Source organism: Typopeltis vanoorti, chromosome 13 (genome assembly GCF_054136105.1).
Source record: "Typopeltis vanoorti isolate ZY-2024b chromosome 13, IOZ_Tvanoo_1.0, whole genome shotgun sequence".
Lineage (NCBI taxonomy): Eukaryota > Metazoa > Arthropoda > Arachnida > Uropygi > Thelyphonidae > Typopeltis > Typopeltis vanoorti.
In genome coordinates this window covers 115568302-115584229 of record NC_143561.1, presented here as the reverse complement: position 1 = coordinate 115584229, position 15928 = coordinate 115568302, and the positions used below count along the sequence as shown (strand labels likewise).

At 36.4% G+C, this 15928-nt stretch overlaps 1 protein-coding gene across 1 annotated transcript in view; it reads right to left on the bottom strand.

The window, feature by feature from the left end:
* Positions 1–15928, bottom strand: part of LOC150100485 (sodium/hydrogen exchanger 9-like) — a 481199-nt gene that overhangs the window by 253133 nt on the left and 212138 nt on the right. The window contains exon 9 of the mRNA XM_090402508.1: positions 3920–4025. Coding sequence (XP_090258634.1) covers positions 3920–4025 — 106 coding nt within the window. The remainder of the gene's footprint in view (positions 1–3919; positions 4026–15928) is intronic.

Genomic DNA, 15928 nt, shown 5'->3' with positions numbered 1-15928 from the left:
TTATCAGACATGGTATGTAATTATGTACTTTATAAGTTTAAATACATAGGTATGTAAAATAAAAATAAATAGAACAATTAGGTAGATTCAACAGTAAAACTAGGTCTGATACATAAACATTGTAGTAGCTCGGTAAACACTCGAACACTAGAGTGCCTGCTTGAGTTGTTTCTCAGTCAGACCTTACTACGGTAAGAAAGCATACGCAGGCATCCAGGTGTTATTGTGAATCGGTGTAAATTGAACCGTCATAAACTGAGGGCTGCCTGTACAGTTTTCAATATTCCTGTCTGTTTTCATCATTTGTCCTTTTATTGTTGACATGAATTTTTTTTTTTTTTTCATATGAAATTTGTTACAGCAAATATTTAATTTATTTTAATAGGACACCAAGTTCAATATGGAAGATTTAAATATACTTTTAGTTTGGACAGATATGAGTGGAGTTGTAGTTTTAATATTATTAAAACTACAACTTTGGGGTATGGAGATATAAGACTACATACTATAGTGATAGAGCTGTACTTTAGGAAGTGAATGAGATTTGGGATCTTGGAGTGATGGTAGACAGTGGACTAAAGTTCCAAGGGCACATTGCAAGTGTTACAAAGACAGCATATTGTATTTCTGCTACATAAAAAGTGCACTGACATGTGGAGGTGGTTGTACCTCTATATAAGGCAATAGTCTGACCACACATGGATTATTGTGATCAGATTTGGTTGCCTGGTTTTCTTTATGATGTGTAAACACTAGATAGGGTCCAGAGAACAAAGTGATATTCAGGACTCTGGAGTGTTGGTTATGAAGAGCATTTGAGGGAATATGGATTACAGATTTTGGTGGATAGGAGGAAAACAGGAGTTATGATAAAGACCTTAAATTTAGTTAAGGGATTCTACAAGATTAATACAGAAGAATTATAAAAAGAGTGGATGTTAAGATGGGAAGAATGAGGGGCCATTCTTGGAAGGTTGAATAAAGATGTGGTGAAGAAGAGTGGAAGGAGCAGATTTTTTATTTGGAGAATTGTTGGTGAGTGGAATGAACTATTGGAGTGCATTATGAATGCAGGGAGTGTAAATAATTTCAAAGTTCATTATGACAGACATGTTGTGACTGGGCCTCTCATGATGGATCTCTTGACTCCATGGAGGTTACTGAAATAATAATAATACTGCATTCCTTTACAAAGGGATCCATATAGATGCATAACAGTAGGCATAGTGTGCACCTGATTTTCCCATCAAACCATTTTCTACTTACTGACTTACTACTTAAATATAACTATATACCTATATATACTTAAATATAACTATATAATGCTTCTTTTAACTTATTATGACTTTTCCTTTTGCCTTTACAATTATGTTTATAAAGATCAACAGAACTTAAATAAGATCCTTCTAGCAAAATAAGATTCTTTTTAGCAAAAAATTCTGATTTTGTAAACTCCTATTTAGCCTGAACTCAAATTGATCCTACCCAAGTTCCTCTTCTACAATTTTTCTGAAGAATTACTATTAACACCAGATGAAGTCAAAAGACCGATCACAAGAGGTCCCCACTGTTGCAAATGAAGCTCATTGAACCATATCTTAAACTCTTCATTTTTGCACACTACTCAGGTGACGCATTTTACTGACCAACTTCTCTATGTGACCCTGTCCCTCACTATCCTGCTTGCACCCTATTATCCTAATAGGGCTTTAAGTAGCTGATCTATAACAACCCTTTACCACCTTACTTCTTAATAAGGTTGTACAGGATTGTCACCTTGTGTCTTAATAATATCATCCCTTCTCCTATTCACAAAGCTCTGTAAGTGGCAATCTCTCAATCTATTTTCAAACCCAACATTCCAACAACTATATAGATGATCTTAAGATCATCAATATATCCTCAATCCCTGGGAATACCTGATGACTAGATCTGTGCATGGATTTGGTCTTATTTGATGGAGCCATAATTACTTCTGCATCTTAATATCATCCTTATCATTGCCATAATCAGTTATGATGCCCTCACAAATTCAGCCAAGTGGCATCTAAATTTCTGATCTTTGTACACCTTGTTCCCATATCTTTCTTCTTATTATTATTATTGTGTGACACCTCCAGGGACTCCAAAGACTAATCAAGGGAGGGAGGGAGGGAGGGAACCTACTCTACAACTCTGTTTCCACCACTCAATCCACCAACTACAAACTGCATGCTTTACACCAGTGCCATCTACTGCCCACCACAATTAGTATTTTCACAGACAATCACAAACATCCATACCCACGACAGGATTCGAACCTGCAGCCTTTTGGCTGGAGAGCGGATACGCTAACCAGACTGACTGATTTATTATCTTCATTTCTTGTAAGATATCCCCCTCACTAATTAACCCATAATGCAGTGTGTTATAATGTCCATAAGAATATGTGCATTGCATTATGGGATACTATGGCAACTGATTTTAAGTCGTTAGCCTCTATATACAAGTAGCCCAGTCGTGAAGTGACTACATGCACAAACTTTGTTTGCTAACATTTGGATAAAGAGTGAAATCAAGAATATAATTTCTTGGCATCTTTAACCTTGTTTAACTGGTAGACCAAGCCTACATGATATTTCATAATGCTGCTCGATCATTTGTTTTTGATTCAAGCTAAACCGTGGAGATGATAATTATCATCTCAATGGATTAGCTTGAAGTGATTGTCTTTATAGATTATAATCTATGGGGACAATCCATTGTGCTGAAGAAATACAGATTCTTTAGGTCATCAGAACTTGCAGAATAAGATTAATGACAATTACTTGCTGAATCTCTGCTCCGAGTATGGAGTAGTTATTATCATGTTCTAACAAATAGTTGCATAAATTGATTTGAAAGAACAAGTAAGAAGCCTTATTCACTACATTTTTGGTCAATTAACTAGTGAATCACTCACAACTAACCTTATAAAGGCAAATGCTTAATTTCAAAAAATTTTTGGTATTCTTCAGAGGTAAGATGCAAGGATAGAAATCACCAGTAGCAACATAACTTTTTCCTGTGTATTCATTCCAAAATACATTTGTGGTAATCACCATAGTGATAACGACTCTTTTACAACTGCCTGTAAAAGATATGCCTATGGATGCTTGTAACAAGTCTCCAATTTATACTACTGTAATTAAAATCTCCCATAACAATCATTCTTCTTGCACTTGCCAAACCTAGCTGTCTAAACATCTCCTGGTCCCCATCCTCTATGCTCCTGGGTCTGTAGCCACACCCCACTAAATATCCTAATAATAATAATAATAATAATAATAATATATCCCTATAATATATACCCCTAATAATATCCCTATAATAAGGATAGTTATGAGGATAGGCTGAGGGAATGTGAACTGCAGAGTTTGGTGGATAGAAGGAGAGGTGATATGATTGAGACTTTTAAACTGTTGAGAGGTGGTTACAGGGTTGACACTGGGGAGTTCTTTCGCTTGGTTGAACAGCAGGAAGGAGTGTTGACAAGAGGCCATCCCTGGAAGTTATGAAAGGAAACTGTGAGCAAGAGGGTAAGGAGTGGAGGGTGGTTGAACCGTGGAATGCATTGCCTGATGGAGTGGTGGGAGTGAGAACGGTCAATGAGTTTAAAGAGTGGTATGATAGACTTTGTGTTTCTTAGGGGGGGGGACCTCCCCTCGATGAGTCTTGACAGACTTTATGTTCTTAGGAAGGACCTCCCACAATGAGTCTTTTGACTCCATGGAGGCCTGAATAATAATAATGATCAAATCATTGAAATGCATTCTTTACAGTTTCCTTATTCACATGATTAAAAAGAACTGAAAAGTTAGAAACAAAGAATACATTATGCAGCCTAATTTTGTGCACACACAAAAAGATTTTAATTTACAAAAACACAGAGCTTCCTTACCTGTCAGATTTGCTGCTTCTGCCATGAGAAAAGTGCTGTAGGACATTAAAACAAAGAGACATGATTCCAAAAGGGGGAAATCGCACAAACGAGTAAACTTTGTCAAGTAATAATCAATTAAAGAAAACAATCAAAAATTCTTTTTAAAACAGCAATTTTACATGGTATAATTATGTATAATTAAATAAATTTATCTCCTAAGGATAAAAAAAGAATGTCATTATCTTTCTGAGACAACATTATATAAAAAAAAGTTGCAAAAACTGAAACATTTAAAATTATGAAAAATCAGCAAGAGCTTTCATCCATAATGTGTGATGCTGAGAGGAGTCAATTCCTTGTGAAGACCTCTTACACATACACCACGTGTAAGAGGCAGAAGTCTCTTACACGTGGTGTTTTAAACTTTGTGTTGTTGAAGAAACAATAAAAATGGTGGAGAGGAATGGATAAAGTTATTTCAGAATGCAACAAATATTTCTTTTCGATATAAATATTGGCCTTAGCAGGACAAGTCCATCTAGGGTAACAAAGGCATGAATTCTATGAATTACCCAAATTCATATTGATATCTGAATGCATTTATAACTACTACTAAAAGTGCCCACATCTGGTTTTATATTTGTGAGGGAAAAAATGGAATGCCTAGAGGAAAACTATAGCCAGTCCAAGACCAACTAACTCACTGCTGAAAAAATGCAAACAGCAGGCAAAAGAATAGCCAATCACTAAATTGGTGTACTTATTATTAAATTCATCCCTTGTGTATAGGTTGGGCTTGTGTATGTTCACTTATCTTCTCTCTCTAATTCATTCTCTCACCTTTTATTTATTTATTTTTTATCTTTTCCATACATACAAATAATAATATGTTCACTGTTAAATTAGTGAATTATACATTTTAATTGACACATCCTCCAGATATAATAACTAATTCTTTCTAAAAGCTGCATAAATTCACTGTTACTATAACTCACTGAAAATCATTCCATATATTTTCTACTGGAATAGTAAAAAATTAATTTTGACAGATAAATGTTCTCTTATTCACTTCCTTTTTTTCTTTTTGTTATAGCCTTTAGTCGAAACTACCTTTTTCTTCCAACTAACTATTCAGAAATTCATATTTCAAATTTAATTATTTAGAACACAGTTATAGTTCAATTACCTTTGATGTCAATATTTGGTTCATATTCTGTGTTTTACCCTACATTTAACTTATGTTGTAATAGGACTTAAACCATCCTTTCTGTATCAGATGGATTCATCTTGGGAGGTGAGTTCCACTGTCAATATCACAGATGTTGAGAATTTCTGCTGACCCTCAATTATACAATTATATCTACTTTAATTTCATTAAAATAATCCTGAAGATTTGAGGAACAATATCAAATACCAAGAGGGATAAAACTGACATTATTCTGAACCTAATTTTTTTTTTTCTAGTTCTTCATTTTCTTAAATGATTATCTGTATAACACATACACAGATAATCATTAAAGAAAATGCAGAAAATTGTCAACATTTCATTTCAAGAAGTCAGAATTTTTTTAATTTTAAGAAAGGGAAAAATGGAGAAAGAAAAAAAAAATTTAGATATCAGGATGCAGAAGTGGGATTAATATCAAAACTGCAGGTTGACCAAATTTCAGGGTCATTTCCCCCATCATCCTTACATTATTATTATACAAGACTCCCCCATAGAGTCAATGTGGGAGATCCATCTTAAATGAGCAACACAAACTCCATCATTCCTTAAACTCATTCACTGCAGTTAATGAGTACACAGCGTGAGAAAGGTGGATGCTCCAAGAGGATGTGAGAACATGTGTAGACAGGAAAGGAATGAGATGACCTGGGATCAAGAGGAAACAGATGGAAATGAAGAGGTTTCTAAAATGAATAAGCAAAAAAAAAGGGAAATGGCCCCAGATGAACATGGAGAGATGACATTGAATGAGTGGTATCAATGGAACTAGATGTGGATCCAGGAATGAGCTGTTGTGTTTATGTACAAATGCCAGAAGTTTAAGAAACAAGGCAGATGAAATGGTTGCACTGATTCAGTCTGTTCACCCAAATTGTTGGAATAAGTGAGACAGTTAGATGAGGACAACATCCTGACAGGAATAGAGATGGAAGGATATGATGTGTTTTGTGAGGACAGAAGGGGTAAAAAGAGAGGGGGGAGTGCTATTGATGATAGAGATACAAGAGGGAAATAGTGCCAGTGGTTTCAGGCAGTATGGTGTGAGATAGAGGTGAATGGATTGAAATACTTGGTTGGATGTTGTTATAGACCAGGAAATGTGGATGGTAGTGACTATGAAATGTATACTCAAATTAGCCAAGCAATTATGAAAAGAGTGATTATTAAGGCCGAATTTAATTATGGCAATACAGACTGGAATGATGAAATAGCAATTGGAAGTAAAGAAATTGAGCAAGTTTTTGATGGATAACAGAGGGCACACACAGATTGATGGTCTTCAATTTGGTCATCTAATCAGAGGAAGTAATTATAAATGAAGTGTCAAATTACCTACCAATTGGTGAGAGTGTCCATGAGGTGGTTACCAGCAGTGTGAGGACCTCTGTAAGAAAAGGGTATATGTGGAACTACAAGGTGGGGGGGTTGATTATGAAGTGCTCAGGAGACAGCTTGCGGGTGTAGCTTGGAATGAAGAGTTAGCTGGAAAAGAGATCAATGCAGCTTGGGGGATTTTCAAAAACTATCTAGTAGATGCAATGTCTATATGTATTCCAAGTGTGAGAAGGTTAAATAAGGTAGGTGTGCAATGGATGAATAAAGAAATTAAGCATGCAATACAGAGAAAAAGAGCATTATTTCTTATGCAGCATAAGAAAAGTAGAAAAAACCAATTACATGAGGACTACAAAGACCAGGCAAGGCGGGTGACTTAGTTGGTGAGGGTAGCTAAAGAGAAGTATGAACAGCAGTTAGCTAATGAAGCCAGGAAGAATCCTACGGAGTTCTTTCGATATATAGCCAGCAAAAGAAAGAATGATTATGGAAGGATGACACTGATTGGAGAAAATGGTATAAAGACAGCTGTTGCAGAAGGTGTGGTGGAGATACTTAATGAGCAGTTCATAAAGGTCTTTTAATCTTGTGAATGTGATTTCATGGAGAGATTGAGAGCGGTTGATGATGGGGAAGAGAGACTATCTGTAAGTGAACAAGAGGTGTATGGGGAGTTGAGCAAACTAGATGTAAATAAGACTGTGGTAGATAATAAAAGCATGGACGTGATAATATATCACCACATATTCTGAATGAATGTGCCAGAGAGCTGACGCTGGCCTTGACATTTTTTTAAATATGAGTCTTGCACTACGTCAAGTTCCTAAGGAGTGGAAGGAGGGCAAGATTGTGCCACTTCATAAAGGAGGTAATCGAACTCACGCATCAAACTATAGGCCTATCTCTGTGTCAGGTGTTGTGGTTAAGTTGTTGGAGAAGCTTGTGAGACCTATGATCCAGAATTGGGTTGGCAACAATGGTATTATCTTTCATGGACACCATGGATTTACTAAAGGAATGGCATGTTTTAGTAATCTACTTACTTATTACAATAAGGTGACTGCTTCCATGCACAGAGGAGAAGGATACACAGTAATATACTTAGATTTCGCAAAGGCTTTTTATAGATTACCACATGATAAGTTGATAGTCAAACTAGAGTGGATCGGGTTGGATATTAGATTGGTATATTGGATTGGAGACTAGCTATCTGATAGGTATCAACAAGTTGTGTATGGGGGAGCAATATCTCCTGCTCTTGTTCCTTCCCCTTGTTCTACCTAGGAAAAGGAAAGTTACTAGTGGTGTGCCTCAGGGGTCTGTTTTAGGGCCATTGCTGTTTAATTTGTATATTAATGATATTGGTGAAGATTTGGATGGAGATATTCAGTTGTTTGCAGATGATGCAAAGTTGGGACGAACCATAAAGAGTAGAGAAGGTGTTGTGGCCTTACAAGAAGACTTGAATACATTGAGTGACTGGGAATGGGGATACGAGTTCAATGTTGCAAAATGTAAGATTTTAAAATTTGGAAAACAAAAATGGGATGCAGAATTTATGCTTGATGAGAATATATTGTCGGAGGTGGGGGAAATAAGAAATATGGGGGTGATAGTGGATATGGATCTAAAATTTAGGGGACACAATCAAAATTGTGAAGACAACACAAAGGATTCCAGGAATGATGCAGAGGACACAGACTTGTAGAAGTAGCGAGATTCTTGTTCCGTTGTATAAGGCTTTGATTAGGCCACACATGGACTATTGTGCCCAGATTTGGTCACCTGTTTTCAAAAGGATGAAGAGATGTTGGAAAGGGTCCAGAGGTGATTGACTAAGGTAGTTTCTAACCTCTGGAATGTCGAGTATGAGGAAAGATTGAGAAGATGCAACCTGCAGAGTTTGGTGAACAGGAGGAAGAGGGGAGATATGATTGAGACCTACAATTTAGTAAGGGGTTGTTATAGGGTTAATGCTGGAGAGGTTCTACAGAAAATAGTGGGTGATCAGGAGGAACCAAAGGTCATCCCTGGAAGCTGTATAAGGAGGGTGTGAGTAGGTGAGTGAGAAGTAGGTTTTTTTCATGCAAGAGTTTTGAATGATTGGAATGCCTTGTCTGAGAGTGTGGTGTCCGCAGAGAATTTGAGTGTGCTTAAAGCACGGTATGAGCTGTGTGTTTGATAAAAGGACCTCCTAGATGAATTGACTCCATGGGATCTTGGATAATAATAATAATAATACTCCAACCACCATCCTTGAAAAAAAAGCTACTCTTAATCACCACTTTCTTTCATAACTTCCAGGGGGGTCCCCTATCCTTGTTCCTTCCCCTTGTTCTACCATATGAAATATCTGCCCAGTGTCAACCCTGTTACTACCTCTCAACAGTTTAAATGTTGCAATCATATCTTTTCTCCTATCTACTAAATTCTGCAGTTTACATGCCTTCAATCTATCCTCATAGCTAACATTGTGCAGTCCTGATATTATTTCTTTTTATTAACTTTTGCACTCTCACCAAGCTTAATTTATCCCCTTCAAATCCCAGAAATCCAATCTGAACACTATTAATAGTCCAGTTATGGTCTGATCAGGGCTTCATACAATGGAGCCCTGATCAGACTATCTCTGCTAGTTGGCATCCTTCTCAATATTGCAATCCACTGGGATACCTTCACATTTGCAACGTCCTCTAAACTTCAAATTTCTATCAATCATTATCCCAAGGTCCCTTTGCCTCCTCCAATTCCTCTTATACAATCCCTCGAACAGACTAGGCAGCCTACCATTCACATATTCCAAACTTCAAGACCTCAAATATTTAGTTGCAGTTGCATTAAACTCCAATCCCGTTCATTTGTCCACCTCTCCAGCTTCTTCAAATCCTTTTGCAGGGCTATCACATCTGCGCTATTAATAATAACCTTTCCACCCTTCACATCATCTGAATATTTCTCTGCAATCTATTGACAATGGCATTAATATAAAAAGTTAAAAATACAGGTCCCAGCAGTGAGCTATGTGAGACCCCACTTGTAACTTCTGCATCCTTGATACTGCCCTTTCATACACAACGCTGATATCTATCAGACAGCCAATCCATCCATCAATATGCTATAACTTAAATATATATATATATAGATTTATCTAGTGGCACCTTGTCAAATGCCTTTCCTGCACTGACTTCTCTTGTTACTTTATTATAAAAGGAAAGCAAAAACATGTCAGTCTTCAGAGATAACATTACCCAAAGCTGTTGAAAGTTTATTTTTCTTGGTCAGACTATAATAAAGTTAATTTAATCCTTTATTCAAGTGTGTACAAACAAAGTTTGTGCCTGAAAGTATCTTCAGGACTGGGGTAAAGTGGTACAACACCGGGCAACTCCTTGCAAAGGTGGAGCAAGCTACCAACTCTCCTATCTCAGTATCTCCGATAATGCAAAACACATCTCCTTGCGGATATGTATAATGTTATGCATTAAGGGAAGGGCCACTACCCAGACTAGTTTTGACCTTTATTGAGGTCTCTTCAGTGGGAGCCAGGCCCAAGTGGAGATACCAGGCAGAAGCATTAGCAAGGTCATCTCCTCTTATAGAAGCTGACAAATGGTGTGCCACCTTTTTATTAAATTACTCTGGATTTAGAGAAAGATGTTGAAAGTTTATTTTTCACATTATAGTCTGACCAAGTGAAAAATAAACTTTCAACATCTTTCTCTAAATCCAGAGTAATTTAATAAAAAGGTGGCACACCATTTGGCAGCTTCTATAAGAGGAGATGACCTTGCTAATGCTTCTGCCTGGTATCTCCACTTGGGCCTGGCTCCCACTGAAGAGACCTCAATAAAGGTCAAAACTAGTCTGGGTAGTTGCCCTTCCCTTAATGCATAACATTACATTATATACATATCCGCAAGGAGATGTGTTTTGCATTATGGGAGATACTGAGATAGGAGAGCTGGTAGCTTGCTCCACCTTTGCAAGGAGTTGCCCGGTGTTGTACCACTTTACCCCAGTCCTGAAGATACTTTCAAACTTTGTTTGCACACACTTGGATAAACGATTAAACTAAATTTATTACTACCCAAAGCTATATACAGTCTCACTAATTTCTTCAAAATCTTAACAACTACAGAAGAATTACAAATGGTTGATAGTATGATACTTCTATTCTATCATCACCCTTATGTAGTTGCACTATCTTAATATATCTTAATAAATAATAATATTGCCTTATCGACATCCCAAGTACTTGAAACAGACTCCCCTCTTGCACACTTCCAAACCTTGAACCCTAACCATCCCTCCAGTAGAGAATCTTTTTCCAGGATGAAACATCCCAATAAAGTGATCATTAAACATCCACTATGTCTTTTGCATCAGTCACTCCACTCCCATTTTTATCTGAAAATGTCATTCTTTCACAATCACTTCTCCACATAGCAAAAGAATTCTTTCAGATTTTCTTGGATTTCAGGGCTAATCTCTTCTTCTCATATTCTAATCTCATATTCAAGTTTTGCCTTCCATATCATGCTAGTTACTTTCCTAGCCTCTGTATTACATTCCTCATGCAATGGTTCTCCACCACTCTCCTTGTGCTTTTTCTTTACCTCTTTTTAATCTGCAGTTCCTGTGTGATATCACTAGTCATCTACTTTACACCAAATCATGTTTTCTCTTTCACTTGGGGTAGAGAACTTGCCATTACGGCAAATAAATATTACACATCTGCTCTACTGTTCATAGTTCTTTCCAACTTTGTATAATTTGCAAACAATCATTCAAACTTTTCTGAATATCACTAGTTCGTATGAAATGGTGGTAGCATCTCACAATTTCAATTCTTCAATTCATGGGATTGCCTCAAGGTTGATTTCTAAGATTATTATAATCACCTGCCTTATAATTACAGGCAAAAGATGCAAAAGAAAAGGATCAAGAAATTAATGTCCAGCAATATATAGAATTCAAAAGTCCTTTTTTTATTATTAGCCTATTAATATTATCAGACTTCAATGGAGGCAAAAGACTCATTGTAGGAGATCCCACTGTATAAACACACAGCTTATCACACCATGCCTTAAGTGCACATGTCATCACCACACTCTCAGGCTATGCATTCGTCATTCACTAGCCTCCATGCAAAACACCATGCATCACTCCAGCTATCTGCTGGACTCTGAAACTGCATTTTCTCTATCTTTTTTCTTTCTCAACATTCCAGAGACCAAAAACCACATTTGTGGTTTCTGGTATCTGGAATTTTAAGTAGGAAAAAAAAGATTAGGACCTGCAATCCCTTTCCAATATCTCTTCATGCTTTTGAACACAAAATGATCAAATCTGTATAACCCACATGTAATCTGATCAAAACTTATACAATGGAACCATAAATTTACTTGTACATATCAGTATCGTCCACATCACTGCCATAACCCATTGTGCTATCTTGACAATTTCAGCAATGTGTCCCCTAAATTTTAGATCCTTATCCATCATCATCACAAAATCTCCATATACCTCTGATCACTCATTGTCAATCCTTCCTCTACACCTCCTCTGCATGATGACAGATTGCTATGGATGAAATTATGCAGCTCCATAATGCCTTCTTTCAGACTGCAGGCCTGATCTCTTTGTTTATTCATTTCCTACCTACTTTATTTAACCGCCTCACCTCTGGAAAACATTCATACTTTGCCTCTGCTAGTTAGTTCTTGAGTAGAGCCCAAATTGCTCATTCCATGATATAGCTCACTAATCCCTTTTCATAATCACCAGCCTTATTGTTCATAATATATCTCACAGAAGTGCTCATATGGCTAGGCACACCCAGATGATCATTTCACGGTCAATCTCACCAAAGGGAAGATTTGACACCCAAATTATAACAACATTCTCTGATATATTACCTGAGGAAGTTGCCTGTTAAAAACTCAAGAAATTCATTTTCTTGGCCCACAGACATCTCTTCATTCCAATCTTTGTCACTATAATTACAATCACTCTAAATGATTACCCTTTGCTTAATAGCTGAGCTAATCTGCTTATTCATTACCTTCTTGCTGCCTTTCACATTACCATCTCTGTAGCAATATTCAACTAAACATTTTGTTCTGTTCACCTCTACCTCACATCATACTGCCTCCAAACCACTGTTACTATTTGTTAAATCTCCGCTTTGGATGAACATAACTCCTCTGCTACCATCAGCAGCATTCCTATCTTTCTACTTTGTCCATTTTCACAAAAAGCATTACATCTTCCAATCTATTCCTGTCAGAATGTTATCCTCATCCACCCTCTTCTTGCTTATGTTGACAATTTTTGAGAGAATGAACTATCAATGCAACAATTTTGTTCCTCTCACTGCAGATAATTAAACATTCATAAACAAATATGATAGCAAATTTCTGGTCATATACATACTATTAAACACCACTTCTCAGATGTAAACCCCCCCCCTCCATATTTTCCAACTGGCCATTCCTCTCTATCAACATTGATCTCTGAACTCTCTCTACACATCCCAATCCTTTATATGTTTAGACATTCCTTCCTGCATCCCAAATCCAAATTTCTGGATTTGGGATGCAGGAAGGAATGTCTGAATCCTCTTCAATTTCCTGCTATTTCATTCACGTCTCTATTCAACATGCTCTACTTCAATCTCTCTCTTACTCTCATATTTATGAATTTAGGGACACAAAACACACGTGTTGAAATGATTATTTTACTAATTATTAATAAAATACCACTTGACATTTCGATCCCTTCTGACAATGATCTCAATACAGGGATCGAAATGTCATGTGTATAGAGAACCAAGCTTCATGCTCTTGCACTATATAAAGGTAAATTAAATCTATGCTGTTAATTAATCTGTTTCTTAGCCTGACCTCTAGTGATAATTAAATAAGATAAAATAAAATAAAAAATTAAAAAAATAAAATAAAATAAAAAATGATACATAATTAATAAATAAAATAAATAAAAAAACTATAATAAACTCTGCTAAAGTCCTCATATACTAAGATTCTTCTGGATTTGTACAGTTCAGATTGTTATACTATAATTTTCTTCAGGACTTGTACAGTTCACATTGCTATTGAATGTTAAGGGAAAAAAAACACTTCAAGTCTTCTTGTAGTGGGATTTTTCTTTGGCCTGTTCTGGTTGCTATAAAGGTTGCAAATGGGTCCTCCACATTCTTGGAATGGTTAGGCCATCATCATTTTTGTTCAGATTTGGATTATGCTTGAACATTTCACATGCTTCTTTAAATTTCCTCTCAAAATAGGTTTTGGTGTGGTGCAGGGACTTGGTACCTTTCCAATCAATTCTGTGGTATGGTTGGAGTGCATGGTCAGAAAGGTCGGTTTTTCCAAAATGGAGGTATTTAATGTGTCGTTTGTGTTCATCCTTCCTAATTGGGATGGTTTGCCCTGTTTCCCCCTATGTATGGTAGGTTACATCTGCATTGTATTTTGTATACCCCTGGGTGGGCTAGGTGTGGAAGAGGATCTTCGGAAGAACTGAGTAGGTGTCTTAATTTTGTCGGGAGTTTAAGGGTGGTTTTGATGTTGTATTTGTGTAGTGTTCTGTCTATTTTTTCAGAAATGCCTCTAACATAAGGTATGGCAATAGCATTCTTGAAATCTTTTTTTGTTTTTACTAGTGTCTCTGTGGAGGATCTTGTGAATAGTTTTTTTACTGTATCCATTTTTTATAAATGTATAGTTGATGATCTTGTATACCTGGTTTAGAGCTTGTTCATTTGAACAAATAGTTTGAGCTCTGGGTTTAAGGGTGCTTATGACACCTAGTTTTTGTGTTGGGTGGTGATACGAATTTTTGTGTATGTACTGGCCTGTGTGTGTAGGATTGCGGTTAAAAGAAAGAGTCTCTCTTACTCTACATTTTTTTATTGGTTACCACCTAACTGATTCTTGACTGGCTGAATTATGATGATTTGTAACTGACTATGCAGTTTCCAACAGTGGAATATTCTTTTTATTGTATTTATATGGTTGCACATTGTTATAGTTTTTGCTGCAAATCATATGTTATAGAGGTGACAGGGTTTTCCACCTAGAAAGTGGTTTTTAATCCTACAAAGCTATCTGGTCAGATGAACACATGCAATTAGCAAATACAATGGCCACACAGCATTAGCTGTAATTTCAAAACACCATCAAAATCAGTGAATGAAATCAGTAATCACATTTTCTACACATGGGGTGTGTTTCTGGTTGCAAGCACTGGCATCTCTACAGTGTTAATATTGTTTTGCTGTTCTCTAAGTGCAAACAGAGATTATTAAGAAGATAGGAAGTGAAACCTCACAATCCCTGTAGTGATCCTTAATTCCTGTAAAAAGAGATCAAATTATACCATGTTTTGATATTATAAAATTTCGCTCACAGCTATGGATGATATGCATTCACAATACTGAATTCAATTTTTATGATCCTGTTTCTTCCAGCTTTCTAATTCCTCTTTCATTCAAAAATATGTACATGCATACCTATTTTTACTATTTAATAAATTTTTCTCTATTTTACTTAGTATATGGTTTTGTGCATTTCATTATGTACTTATACATTTGACCTCAAATTCCACAAATCTAGTAGTGCTTTAATAAAACCGAAGATAGCAATCCAAACAAGTAATGAGGCAAAGAAGTTACAGCAATCATCCCACTTGATTTTCTTATAATACCATAGATGTAAGTTTTTTGTGCATGGTTGCTTCATGGCAAAAAAAATCTGCAGTGGATTGTGTGAACTACCCAGAGGACACACAACATTCACAGCATATACTTAAATAGGTCACTAATGAGGAAGTGGTCCAGAACATTTGGAGAAGAGTTTGGGTTGTCTAGTATTCTGGTGTGCTGAAAATGTATAAGATCATTGGTAATTCCAAATGTCTCGGCTTTTCTACCTGCTTGATGAGTAAGGATTAGGAAAGATGGACTGAAGGAAATCAACATTCAGGGAAAAGAAATCAAAAAGTGTGGAATGGACTGGCAGTAGCAACAGCAGATGAATTTGACAGAATAGAATAGTGATTTTCAGCCAAATCAGGTCAAAAATGCCTTTTGGTCATTTACATTAGATAATCTTTGGCTTGGTATACCAGAGTGAACATGTACACACACACACCCCACCTCTGAAACAAAAGCAGTTGGTGCACAATTGGGAAAGCTAAGATGAGTAGTGTTTAAAGAAGTTTGAGATCTGAGTTTCTGTTAGAAAAATAGTCGATTTTCAGATCAGAGATGGAAGTGAACACCATTCAGGTTGGAACTGAGACCACGTATATTTGTGGATTTAGAAGGTTCTGTGAAGTTTGATGTTGACTGTATGTGTCCCACACATTCCGTGTGCAGTGTTTGATAGGTTTCAAAGCTAGCTATTAGTAGAATTTGATTTTTGCACTAGTATTTCTTTGTT